Raw genomic sequence first — 12,400 nt, forward strand, 5'->3', positions numbered from 1 at the left:
TCTACTCGTGACCACACCCTTTTTAAAGCGTTGGAAAATTTGACCAAAATTATAGAAATTTGCATCCATTATTGGATTGGGGCTTTTAAATGACTTTGTATGATACCATCAGTATAATAGCTAAACCATAAAAAGTAAATTAGGGTGAATAAAAGTCGAGTGGTTCCTTCCTTAACCACGCCATTTTCCGCCATTTTTGGCCTAAAACTCTGACATTTCAACGTGTTCTGCTTCTAGTTCTACTCTAGCAACAGGGAGGTATTTAGACTTTAGTATGCATTTTACTGCTGAATCGAGTTAGTTAAATAACTGAAACTCGAATAGCTCGAATCTGTGTTATATTCGGGAAATTTGTATCTCAGCTTCTGAAGGGCGTAGAAACTTAAACTCGGGCTTACAATTTTCGCAATACGTAAGTTTATTTTGACACTACTAGCGTGCTGAAGCTACCTCTGACTTACTAATACTTTTGGAGAAAAATTAGAAAAACTGATGTTTACTAAAGCTTCCTCAGAAGCTAGCAAAGACAAAAATAAATCGCGGCATGAGCAGAATCGCGATGTTTACCATTCTCCGCGAAAAATCGCGATTTTTTCAGCTCTCCGCGACAAATTGAACATTTTCCTTTAAATCAGAGGGCCAAATATCACATTCTCTATGAGTATATGGAACCAGTTACACCTACAGCCTTCCGAATGTAGGTACGTACCGATGGGTAGCATGAAACGTGAACAAAAGAAGACATACAATGGATTATGAAATCGTGCAGTAGGTGAAATCAGTGCCGTTATTGATTGTCACTTGTCAGATGGTACACGTACCCTCGGCATGAGCAGTTCCTCTTCTGACTCTGCTTCAACTCGACTTACAAAATCGAGAAATCTTCCAAGTACAGAATTTCTCCTGACCAGAAACTGCTCACCATCCTATTTATAAATGGCGACGACCAGGGTGAGTCCTTATATACCTCACAATTCAGGATTTTAAGTTAAGAATAACTATAAGATAATAATGATTGTCTCTGATGTGCACATTTGGATACTGCTGAAACTCATTTTAGGGTTTCTATCTTCTGTGGTTGGACATCCTCATAGCCCTGCTGTACTTGGTGATGATTATTGATACTGGTATTGTCATCACTGTCAGATTTGTGATCGTGTACACGGCAGCAAGAAACTTTCCTAGATCAGTCTTGGGATAAAGATCCCCATAACCAACTGTTCCTATGGTTGCAACGCAAAACCACATTCCAGAGAAAGCAGAGTCGAAACTATCATTTCCGTGTTCGTGCTCAATGAAGAACATCATGGGTCCAAAGAGGAGAATGGCAATGCCCCACATCAACAAGAGGAGGAGGATCTCAGGGATACTGGAGTAAAGAAACGAGATCAAAACCTGGCCTCCCAGGGAACGTCGGAACAGTTTCATCACCCGGAATAGTCTGACTAGCCTCAACACTCGGAATGCGGATCCAGCCTTGCTGAAGTAGGATCCAGCCATAAGTCTGATGTAGAATGGAAGCACAGAGAAAATGTCAATCCAGTTCATTAAACTAGTGAAGTAGAGTTTTATGGAAGGATAGACAACTAGCAGTAAAATGGCTTGGATTGTAAAAAGTATGTTGACTCCAGCCTCCACAATGTAAGCTCCCCGAGTGAAATAGTGATTATCAGCAACCTCCTTGACAGTTTCTAGGATCAAAACAACTGTACTGCACACGATCACCAAGACGTCAACTATTGTGTATACAAGTGCTATTCGACTGAAGTCCGGATTTATCACAGTGTAATATATCGCCTCCTTCAAACCATCCGCTTCTAACTCTCCCCTCATCTCTTTCAAATTACTTTTGAGACCTAGATAATAGGGAAGCAACCCGTAGAACTCTAGGCAACTCTCAAACATCTGCTTGGTCATGCAGTGAGGACACACGAGTTCCTCCTGGTGGGTGTAGAACCGGGTGATTACCGGGAACATGTGCTTGTAGTGTTCCACGAAATACTCCCCTCTCGTCTTGTTGTAGAACTTTTCCAGTCTCTCCGAACCTGTAAGATCAGATTAGGAATATAAATTCGTACTCTCATCGAAGTACACACTTTGAAACAAATTAATTAATCGATAAAACAAAAATTTCACAAATTTTACCTAGAAGTGTGTCGGGGTAGTCCTGGAAGATGGTTGTATCGATCACGAAGAGTGTTCCGCTGACGTTAAATATTTTGTAGTGATTGTCCTCTTCGGTCACACTTAACAAGGCAGACTTCTCTGACAGCACGGTCGGTGCCGGACTGTTCGGACAGGATAAATTATCCTCCTGGATCTCCAAAATACTGGGAGAATTAGCCTTGAAATATTGGCTCCTTTCCAACAAACTGGGTCTCCAGACCCTGGACTTCTTCTTTGGGACAGCATGAGCCTGGACACTGCTTACTAGAGGTAGAGCGGTGAGAGAGCTGAGAGGTATCTTCCGGCGGGTATCCGGGGTTGGTTTACGTGTCGTGCCGGTCAGGTTGGGGTTCAGGTGGGTGCTTTGTGAACGAGATACGATGCAATGTTCAATGTCATGTGAGGTTGCCGAGCCCGACGCAGCCTGCATAGCCATGCTGAGCTGAAATAAGCCGTGTTATATATAAATATTTCCCGCTAACTTTGTTAACTGTTGAAAAATATCATCATCCTATTATTATATGGTTAAGTTTCAATTCAAATCTCTCCCAATAAGTTAACTTCTTTGTTAAATATTTAAAAGATCGAAAAAGATATTCTGCTGAGAGTTGAGACAAAAGACAACATTGGACCCCATTTAAATGAACAGTGTACCGGAAATTCTCTTGATTACGTGACCGAAACAGGCCTGGAAACAATGAACTTCAATTTGTATGCTGAGCAAGTCATAATCTTTAATTATGACTGGGCGCGGTTGACCTGAATATCATTAACTGATCTCTTCATACACTTACAGATTAGCCCGGTTCATAAAACAAAAATATTATCCAATAATTACGGCGATAGGCTTATCTGTTGTTCCTTAGGCCAAATAACTACCAAAAAAATTTTGAAGCTTCAACTCCAACCGGAAACACCCCCACATGCCACGCCCATTTTTTTCATCAATTTTTAACAGGTAAAAATCTTCATATCATCAATTTAGGCATAAAGGAGTGCTTTTAGTGCTCCAACAGTTTGGGGTCTAATAGTAATGGTAGAAAAAGGTTAACTTTAGTCAAAGTCTCAAGTCTCCACGGCGCTTGGTTTAGGCGCACCGGATCTCGCGTCTCCGCCTCCGCTGCGTGATTGGTGGCGCCAGAACTAAAGGTCGTAGAGACATGAGACTTCAACTAAAGTTAACCTTTTCCTACCATTTATATTAGAGTAGCACAGATTCAGAGCTCTAAACACATTCCTTCATCCTTAAAACGACAATCATATGAATTTTGCCTGTAAAAGTTGATATCTTGATGTCAATTAACATCGTAAGCTTTTAAAACTAAAATTAATTAAATGAGTCATAATACTTCACACAATATTTACACACAATATGAAAATATAAATACAGGAAGTCTCTTGGATTCGACATTGAACTTTTCTCGGTCCCTGCACTGGAAAGTGGAACTGATCCTTTAAAGAAGTCAGCAGGTTCTGATTTAGGTACCCTGGTTTTCGGATCGCCAAGTCTTCACAAGCAAGCTGTCTAATCTTCGTTGCCAAAAGGAATTTTTTTGCCAGAGGAATATTTTCGTCAAACTAGGATTTAAATGAGGTCTTTATTTCTTTATAACTCGTCACCGATAGGATCAGCATTGATGAGGTCCAATAATTCCTTCATAGCTCGTCACTGACAGGATCATTATCAATGAGATCCAATGATTCCTTCATAGCTCGTCAGTCGTCACTGACAGGGTCACCGATCACTATTAATAAGGTCTGATGATTTCTTCGTAAATAACGAGGTACAGTAATCTCTTACTGATACGTCAAGACAAAGTTAAGTAAATAACTATAAATATCCAAGCATTAGCTAACAAAGTAGCATCTGGTTCTAATTCCTTTACCAAGTTATCAGTAATGGATCTAACATCTAAATGAATCTCTTCTGTAAACTGAATTTCTTGAAGCTGAAGGACTGATTCCCTCTCCAAGATGGGGCAATACTTGTTAAATTCTTGTAGGATTCATGAAGAGGGGAAATTCTCCACGGTATAGAGGGGAAATTCTCCACGCCATAGATGGCATATTCCCAATACTCGACCAGCTCGTTCTCGACAGTGACTGCTCATTCATAAACATTAGTCTCCGGAATGCGACTTCATTGTAAGAGAGCTTGGAAGAGGGCAAATTCCCCCAGTAATGTTTATTTTCACTAGTATTGTAATGCAAGAAATTTTGCAACACAATGCAACCAACGAAGTTTCAACTGAAAAGGTTCATATAATATGATTGTTGGATTATTAATAAAAGACTGTTCTAGTGTTCTTACCTCTGACAGTTCCAGGGTGTGGAGACGTGGAATCCAAAAGACTTCCTGTATTTATATTTTCATATTGTGTGTAAATATTGTGTGAAGTATTATGACTCATTTAATTCATTTTAGTTTTAAAAGCTTACGATGTTAATTGACATCAAGATATCAACTTTTACAGGCAAAATTCATATGATTGTCGTTTTAAGGATGAAGGAATGTGTTTAGAGCTCTGAATCTGTGCTACTCTAATATAAATGGTAGGAAAAGGTTAACTTTAGTTGAAGTCTCATGTCTCTACGACCTTTAGTTCTGGCGCCACCAATCACGCAGCGGAGGCGGAGACGCGAGATCCGGTGCGCCTAAACCAAGCGCCGTGGAGACTTGAGACTTTGACTAAAGTTAACCTTTTTCTACCATTACTATTAGACCCCAAACTGTTGGAGCACTAAAAGCACTCCTTTATGCCTAAATTGATGATATGAAGATTTTTACCTGTTAAAAATTGATGAAAAAAATGGGCGTGGCATGTGGGGGTGTTTCCGGTTGGAGTTGAAGCTTCAAAATTTTTTTGGTAGTTATTTGGCCTAAGGAACAACAGATAAGCCTATCGCCGTAATTATTGGATAATATTTTTGTTTTATGAACCGGGCTATTACAGATACAATAAATCCGGCCAAGAATTAATTATGATTTCATGCCATCTTTCTATATCCAAAAGACCCCGCAACTGGCTGACAGTTGATCATTTATAAGCAAATTAGCCTGATTGAAATGATCATAGTTATGTTGTAGATTGCTTCCGACTGTTACAACCTGCGCTACATTTGACTATTTTAATTCTGAAGAAAAACATAATATGAAGATTTCAGTTATAAGTCTGTTCAATTAGAACTAATTGAATCCTCCTAATTTCAAGTAGTATATTGAAGCCTGCTTCATCGGCAATTAACATTTTTGTTCATCCAACGTTAGTACGTAATCACACGCAAATTAATTGAAAATTTTAATCGCAGCTAGCAAAGTATGGTAGAATCAATTAATTTATAAGGCTCTGAAAAAGATCATATTCACCAGGATTGTACTTGGAGGAGCTTAATTTCGCGGACGGACGAACGAGAAAAACAACGCACCAGCTCGTAATAAACAAACCCAACGGCTTGACACACCAAACTGTGATTCTCCAAGCTGGGGAGAAAGCTTTGCTGAGTCCCACTGTCACCGCTGAGGTTTGTCCAATATTGCACGATTCACTTACGAAAGGGGTTTTGCGATTGTTGAAGCTTTTTGATGTTTAAGTAAAGTGCAACGGAAATAGTGGTGTGTTCAATGATCATCATCAATGCACTAGATAATAATTTCCGTCTCATTCCATGTTACAGAACATGGTATAAGCTTAACGAATTGAAATCAATAAGTAACAAAGTAGTAGCTAAAATCGATTCAGCCGTATAATCTTTCGATAACTACAGTCGATAGATACTATCTGACGCCCGTACCCTAAATCGTGCCTTTTATCTGTAAACATATGCCATAAAATAAGACCAAACAAGTACGGTAGAATCTAATTACCCAATGATAGGTATATAAAGGAACTAGGATCTGTTTAACGGTGCCCTTTACCTTGTTTTAGGTCACAAACCGACGACTTTATTTAAAGAAGATGACTTCCAGGGATGGAGGAAGTTCCTTGGAAGTATATTTACTCATTATGTTTATGCTAATTTTATGTCACTGATATCCCCCTAGACCTACAAATGGTTTAGCTATACTCTGGAAGTGCTCGAAATCGAGTCACACATTCGAGGAAGTACAACTATTTGGACAAAGGCAAGGTCCTTCGTATCAACGATCTCAAAACCTCGGATTCTGGTTTGTCGACTCAATATGACGGCTTAATGAAATTTCTAAATTGATTATTATGCATCTTACAACCTTACTAAAAATCACGGATGTGTCAGCTTCATAGGTAACATCTACTTTCTTCACACATTGGAAATAAGCGGATATATATATACATATCACCGGAGACTCGCGGGCGGAACAAAATATTGCACGCGCACGCGCGTGCAATATTTCATATGTCCCCGAGGGCGCTAGCCCTAGGAGGACATATTTTCGTATAGCACGGAGGGCCCATCGGGCCCGAGTGCTATACGATTTTTCCGCCCGCGGGTCGAGGTGATGTGGATTATATCCACCAGCGTGAGCTTTTTCTTACAGATATTAGTTTTACTTTAGTTTCTTCAAGAGATCCATTTTTAATTTAATTTCACTTTTACTTTCAACATGTTTCTAATACGATAGTTCCGCCCTCGAGGCGAGGAATGATATCGTGTATATCCATCAGCGGGCGTTTATCACGAAGCTTCAGTTTGCAACAATCACAGCAAATTAATGTACAAGATTTCAGAAAAGTTACGAAAAAATCATGTTGCTTTTGGTTTAAGATGTAAAACAGGCCAAAATGACTGACTATAGAACGAAAAAGCGGCTGCTATCAAACAATGTTTCAGCTCATTGTTTCAGGTACATATTTTAATGTAAACGATCAAAATATAGGCCTCTCTCCCTCTCTCCTTCTATCCCTCTCTCCCTCTATCCCTCTATCCCTCTCTCACTCTCTCCCTATCTTCCTTTCTCCTTCTCCCACCCTCCTTACGTCCCTCTCTCCCTCTATCCCTCTCTCTTTATCTCCCTCTCTCCTCCTCTCCCTCTCTTTCTCTCCTACTCTTCCTCTATACTTCTCTACCTCTCTCCCCTCTCCCTCCCTGGAACCAGAACAAGCACCACCAGTCGCCACAGAGCCCTCTACTACCAAGTTAGTTGTCATTATCATGTCAGTTACCTGGGTAACCAGGGTTACCCAGCCGGTAACCAGTTACTACAGTTTCTGGCACTATCCGTCGCGGAGTCGAGTCCGCGGCGGAGCCGCCGGACTTCGAGCGGACTCCGAGCGGACTCCGGCGGAGCCGCCGGACTCCGAGCGGACTCCGGCGGTGCTCCGCCAAAATGTATTTACAGTGGACTCGAGTACATTTTGGCGGACTCCGAGCGGAGCCGAGCGGACTCCGAGCGGACTTTAAAGTCCGCCGCGGACTCCGAGCGGCTCCGCGGCGGCTCGGTGGAGTGTCCGCCGCGGACTAAGCCACTAGGCGGACTCCGGTCCGCCGCGGACTCCGGCGGAGTGCTTGGCGGACTCCGCCGGACCTCTCCGCCAGACTTGAATCCGGCGGAGTCCGGCGGAGCTTGGCGGACTCCGCCAGCTCGGCGGACTCCGCTCGGAGTCCGCCGGACTCCAACAGAGTCCACTGACTTCCGACCTCCGTCTTCCGACCCTCGGCTAAATTTGTCACGTGACATACAACATAGCATTTTGCAATATTGTGGTCAGATGAAAAGGTCGCTAGTGATAAACCTTAACCATTACCCTCACAATGTCAATAGTGTACAACTCTAGTCCTAACTTTGACCCTATAATGTATAAACGTTGACCCTAACCCTCCACCAAACCGTCCGCAGCGAAATATCAATGTCATTGACTGGTCACGTGACCAAAACAATTTTTGTCATATTATCTCATATGGGGAAGCGTTTTTAGCAAGCAAAAATACGTCGACCATCACAGGACGACGCCAGCCAGCACTCTCTACGCTCTTCGAGCTCCGATCGTCCTGTGACGAAGTAAGGACGAAGCCTGAGGTCCTCAGGTAACATCGACCACCGATTGAAAATTCAAAGATTTTTTGACATAAAGGTCAAATGTAAAACTAAAATCTTGATGCTGATTGATTGACGACGTCAATTTTTGAGCACAGCGCGAGCGCATGCGGAAAAGGACCGCGTAGCTAGTCAAGATGTTGATAAATATTTGGCTTGTGGCGCGATGTGTTGCTCAGACTATAGCCCTCTCGCTTGCAGTAGCGCGCGACCGCCGGAAATGACTTGTGGAACAAGCGCGCCCGCAGCGGCGCGAAAGCACCTGGTTAGCTAAATGAACGCGATGTGCCTTGCATTGTAGGATGAAATCCTACTAGCTGACGCCACTCGCAGCTGTGATGTTCGCTGTACGTCAGCGATCGAAATTTATACGCGTATCACCCGTTAAAATGTGCCACCCGACGCGCCACGCAATTTTTCTCGTTGCTCGTCGCACGTCGACGCCCTCATTAAATTTTTGGAGAAAATCGCTCGCCAAAATTTGTTGGACCAGGACGATGTCCTAGCCTAGCAGCTCATTGCGCGGCGCGTCGCAACGAGCTTCGTTGTTCGTCGACGTGCGACGAGCAACAAAAAAAATTGTGTGGCGCGTCGACAGTCGAGTGGCACATCTTAACGGGGGATACGCGTATAAATTTCTATCGCTGACGTACAGCGAGCAGCACAGCTGCGAATGGCGTCAGCTAGTAGGATTTCATCCTACAAGGCACATCGCGTTTACCTAGCTAACCAGGTCATTTCCGCCTCCGGCGGTCGCGCGCTACTGCAAGCGAGAGGGCTATAGTTAGAGCAACACATCGCGCCACAAGCCAAATATTTATCAACATCTTGACTAGCTACGCGGTCCTTTTCCGCATGCGCTCGCGCTGTGCTCAAAAATTGACGTCGTCAATCAATCAGCATCAAAATTTTAGTTTTACATTTGACCTTTATGTCAAAAAATCTTTGAATTTTCAATCGGTGGTCGATGTTACCTGAGGACCTCAGGCTTCGTCCTTACTTCGTCACAGGACGATCGGAGCTCGAAGAGCGTAGAGAGTGCTGGCTGGCGTCGTCCTGTGATGGTCGACGTATTTTTGCTTGCTAAAAACGCTTCCCCATATGAGATAATATGACAAAAATTGTTTTGGTCACGTGACCAGTCAATGACATTGATATTTCGCTGCGGACGGTTTGGTGGAGGGTTAGGGTCAACGTTTATACATTATAGGGTCAAAGTTAGGACTAGAGTTGTACACTATTGACATTGTGAGGGTAATGGTTAAGGTTTATCACTAGCGACCTTTTCATCTGACCACAATATTGCAAAATGCTATGTTGTATGTCACGTGACAAATTTAGCCGAGGGTCGGAAGACGGAGGTCGGAAGTCAGTGGACTCTGTTGGAGTCCGGCGGACTCCGATCGGAGTCCGCCGAGCTGGCGGAGTCCGCCAAGCTCCGCCGGACTCCGCCGGATTCAAGTCTGGCGGAGAGGTCCGGCGGAGTCCGCCAAGCACTCCGCCGGAGTCCGCGGCGGACCGGAGTCCGCCTAGTGGCTTAGTCCGCGGCGGACACTCCACCGAGCCGCCGCGGAGCCGCTCGGAGTCCGCGGCGGACTTTAAAGTCCGCTCGGAGTCCGCTCGGCTCCGCTCGGAGTCCGCCAAAATGTACTCGAGTCCACTGTAAATACATTTTGGCGGAGCACCGCCGGAGTCCGCTCGGAGTCCGGCGGCTCCGCCGGAGTCCGCTCGGAGTCCGCCCGGAGTCCGGCGGCTCCGCCGCGGACTCGACTCCGCGACGGATAGTGCCCAGTTTCTGTAGCAGCTACTGAGTGGCTGGACACTTAAAAGTAGTAACCCAGAGAGCTCGAGATCACAGTCTGATCATGGACATTTAATATGAAAGTTTAAGATCAAATTCATAACATCAATTTAAATGGCAGTTTCAAAACAAAAACAGGGCAAAATATCTTTCGGGAACACAATAGAATAACACGTAAAATTTCGGCCCATTTCAAGATTTATCGACTGAACTAGTGAAATGAAAATGGTAAACACAACTGAAATGGTAAACACAAAACAATTATCGATACTATAATAGAGATCACCGGCTTAGAATTTAGTCTGGACGTCTCCACGAATTTGCAAATTCGTGGTAACCATAGTAACAGTGTGTCAGTGTCACGTGTTAATTATGAGCCAATCATGGCAAACTGCGTGACAACTGATATAGCGTCCGATAGAGGGTGAGCGATCAGAGTTTGCAGTTGATACATTGTACATTCTTTACATCCACTGCATATTGCCGTGGGAATTTAGAAACAGAAACTACACTAATTAGCTCACTGTACGATTATTGCAATTGAATTCATCGTTAATGAATTAAACCGGTTTCAACTATACAACTGTATAGTTCTAAGTAACTTGTAAGTTGTTGTCTTATGGAATTTCACATGGAGACGATACAGAAACTGAAAATATTTTAGAGAACTCCGGGCTATATAGTAAGGGGAAAAGTGGCATTCCGTTGGATTTAAATGTTCACAAGGATTTAGCAACGGAATATGGTAGTTAGAACCCCTACGAACATAATTAGACTTGTCACCAATTTTGTATCTCGACAGAAACACCACTTTTTACCACTTTTTACCACCTTTGTACCACCTTTCTGGTTTGCCAAATATCTTTAGTTGTGAACGTCGTAGAAGGCTGAAAATTAACCTAGAATGTTTATCTTATCAAGGAGTAAAACTTTTGTACTAAAAATTTTTACATTGGACAATCAGCTAATTGGATAATTACCAATTAGTTAATTACCAAAAAAAGTGAAAAATTTTTATTGGCTCAAAATGATTAAAATCGTTTAAAACACGGAGAAATGTAGTTTTTAGAAAAACTTTAAAACTTTTTCACTTAAAAATTTTTTTCGAGACTTGAAAAATTTCGAAAATTTGAAAAAAAAAATTTCGAATTGCATGAATGATGAAACGTGGATAAAAATGCTTTGCAGAAAAACTTCGAACATTTTTAGATCGGGGAATACTAAAATCATAAATATTTGAAGTTTGAGTTCAGTAAATCTCGGCATATTTTAGTAATTAGGAATAGCTTAGCGGAAAGGCTGAACCTGAAAAAGGTTAACCACACAATATTAGAGTTTCATAACTAATTACAATACAGCTTTACCAAATTCCACATAAAGAAACAGCACAAAAGGACCGTTTAAGATCGAACCGATTTTACCTGCTGTATACTATCATTTTATTGATTTCAATGATCAAAACCTCTCTGTACCGTCAATCTTGCCAATCTATACCGGGTATCTGAATTTACCGGACCTCTTCTTTGCCTCTATAATAATAGACCCAGTTGTGCAAGAAATGCGATTTCTCACAGGGGCTTCTTTTAACTGTGCACCTTTTGTCACTCTCGCAAGAGGCCCGGTATTATAGGGGGGTATAGGAAGCAAGTGTAAATATACCTTCCATTATCCACTGTGGGTTTTTTGTGTTGTGAATGCGCATGCCGCTTCGTTTGCTATGCAAGATACCTCGAATAACCCCCATATGTCATTGCCAGGGTCGGGATAGAGCTGGAGATAGCATTGAGAGGTTGCTAGAAATAACTAGACTTAGAATAAAGTCTAGCTATCAGATTATGATGAAAGGCTGTTAAGCTTAGGGGTGGGCGACAATTGACCCCCCGACAATTGACCCCCGACAATTGACCGCCGACAATTGACCCCCGACAATATAATTTAATACAATTAATCCTGACCCCGACCCTGACCCTGACCCTGACCCTGACCCTGACCCTGACCCTGACCCTGACCCTGACCCTGACCCTGACCCTGACCCTGACCCTGACCCTGACCCTGACCCTGACCCTGACCCTGACCCTGACCCTGACCCTGACCCTGACCCTGACCCAGGACCCAGGACCCTAACCCAGGACCCTAACCCTAACCCTAACCCTAACCCTAACCCTAACCCTAACCCTAACCCTAACCCTAACCCTAACCCTAACCTTAAACCTAACCCTAACCCTAACCCTAACCGTGACCCAGGACCCTGACCCTAACCCGATCGATTGACTCCAGTGTAATTACATGGGGGGTCAATTGTCGTACTAAACCCTAGATTTTGCGACAATTGACGCCAGTGTAATTACATAGGGGGTCAATTGTCGGGGGGGTCAATTGTAAGGGGGTCAATTGTCGCGGTACAAAGCTCAGGACGGTGA

General features: G+C 43.1%; 2 protein-coding genes across 5 annotated transcripts in view; both read right to left on the reverse strand.

Annotated features, from left to right (window-relative positions):
* Nucleotides 1-12,400, reverse strand: part of LOC134824839 (uncharacterized) — a 102,401-nt gene that overhangs the window by 20,131 nt on the left and 69,870 nt on the right. The gene's annotated exons all lie outside the window — the stretch shown is intronic.
* Nucleotides 1,066-2,602, reverse strand: LOC134825580 (potassium voltage-gated channel subfamily D member 1-like). Its single transcript, XM_063837834.1, has 2 exons — nt 2,146-2,602; nt 1,066-2,045 (listed from the first exon to the last, which is right to left on the reverse strand). Exons 1-2 carry the CDS (start codon nt 2,600-2,602, stop codon nt 1,066-1,068), a joined length of 1,437 nt encoding a protein of 478 aa, XP_063693904.1.

This window comes from Bolinopsis microptera, chromosome 1 (genome assembly GCF_026151205.1).
Source record: "Bolinopsis microptera isolate Bmic1 chromosome 1, MBARI_Bmic_1.0, whole genome shotgun sequence".
NCBI lineage: Eukaryota > Metazoa > Ctenophora > Tentaculata > Lobata > Bolinopsidae > Bolinopsis > Bolinopsis microptera.

Bases quoted from the DNA above. Each gene is read 5' to 3' on its own strand.
- LOC134825580 (XM_063837834.1), bottom strand. From the start codon at position 2,602: ATGGCTATGCAGGCTGCGTCGGGCTCGGCAACCTCACATGACATTGAA. The intron at 2,046-2,145 runs GTAAAATTTGTG...CTGATCTTACAG, and splicing joins CTACCCCGACACACTTCTAG to GTTCGGAGAGACTGGAAAAG.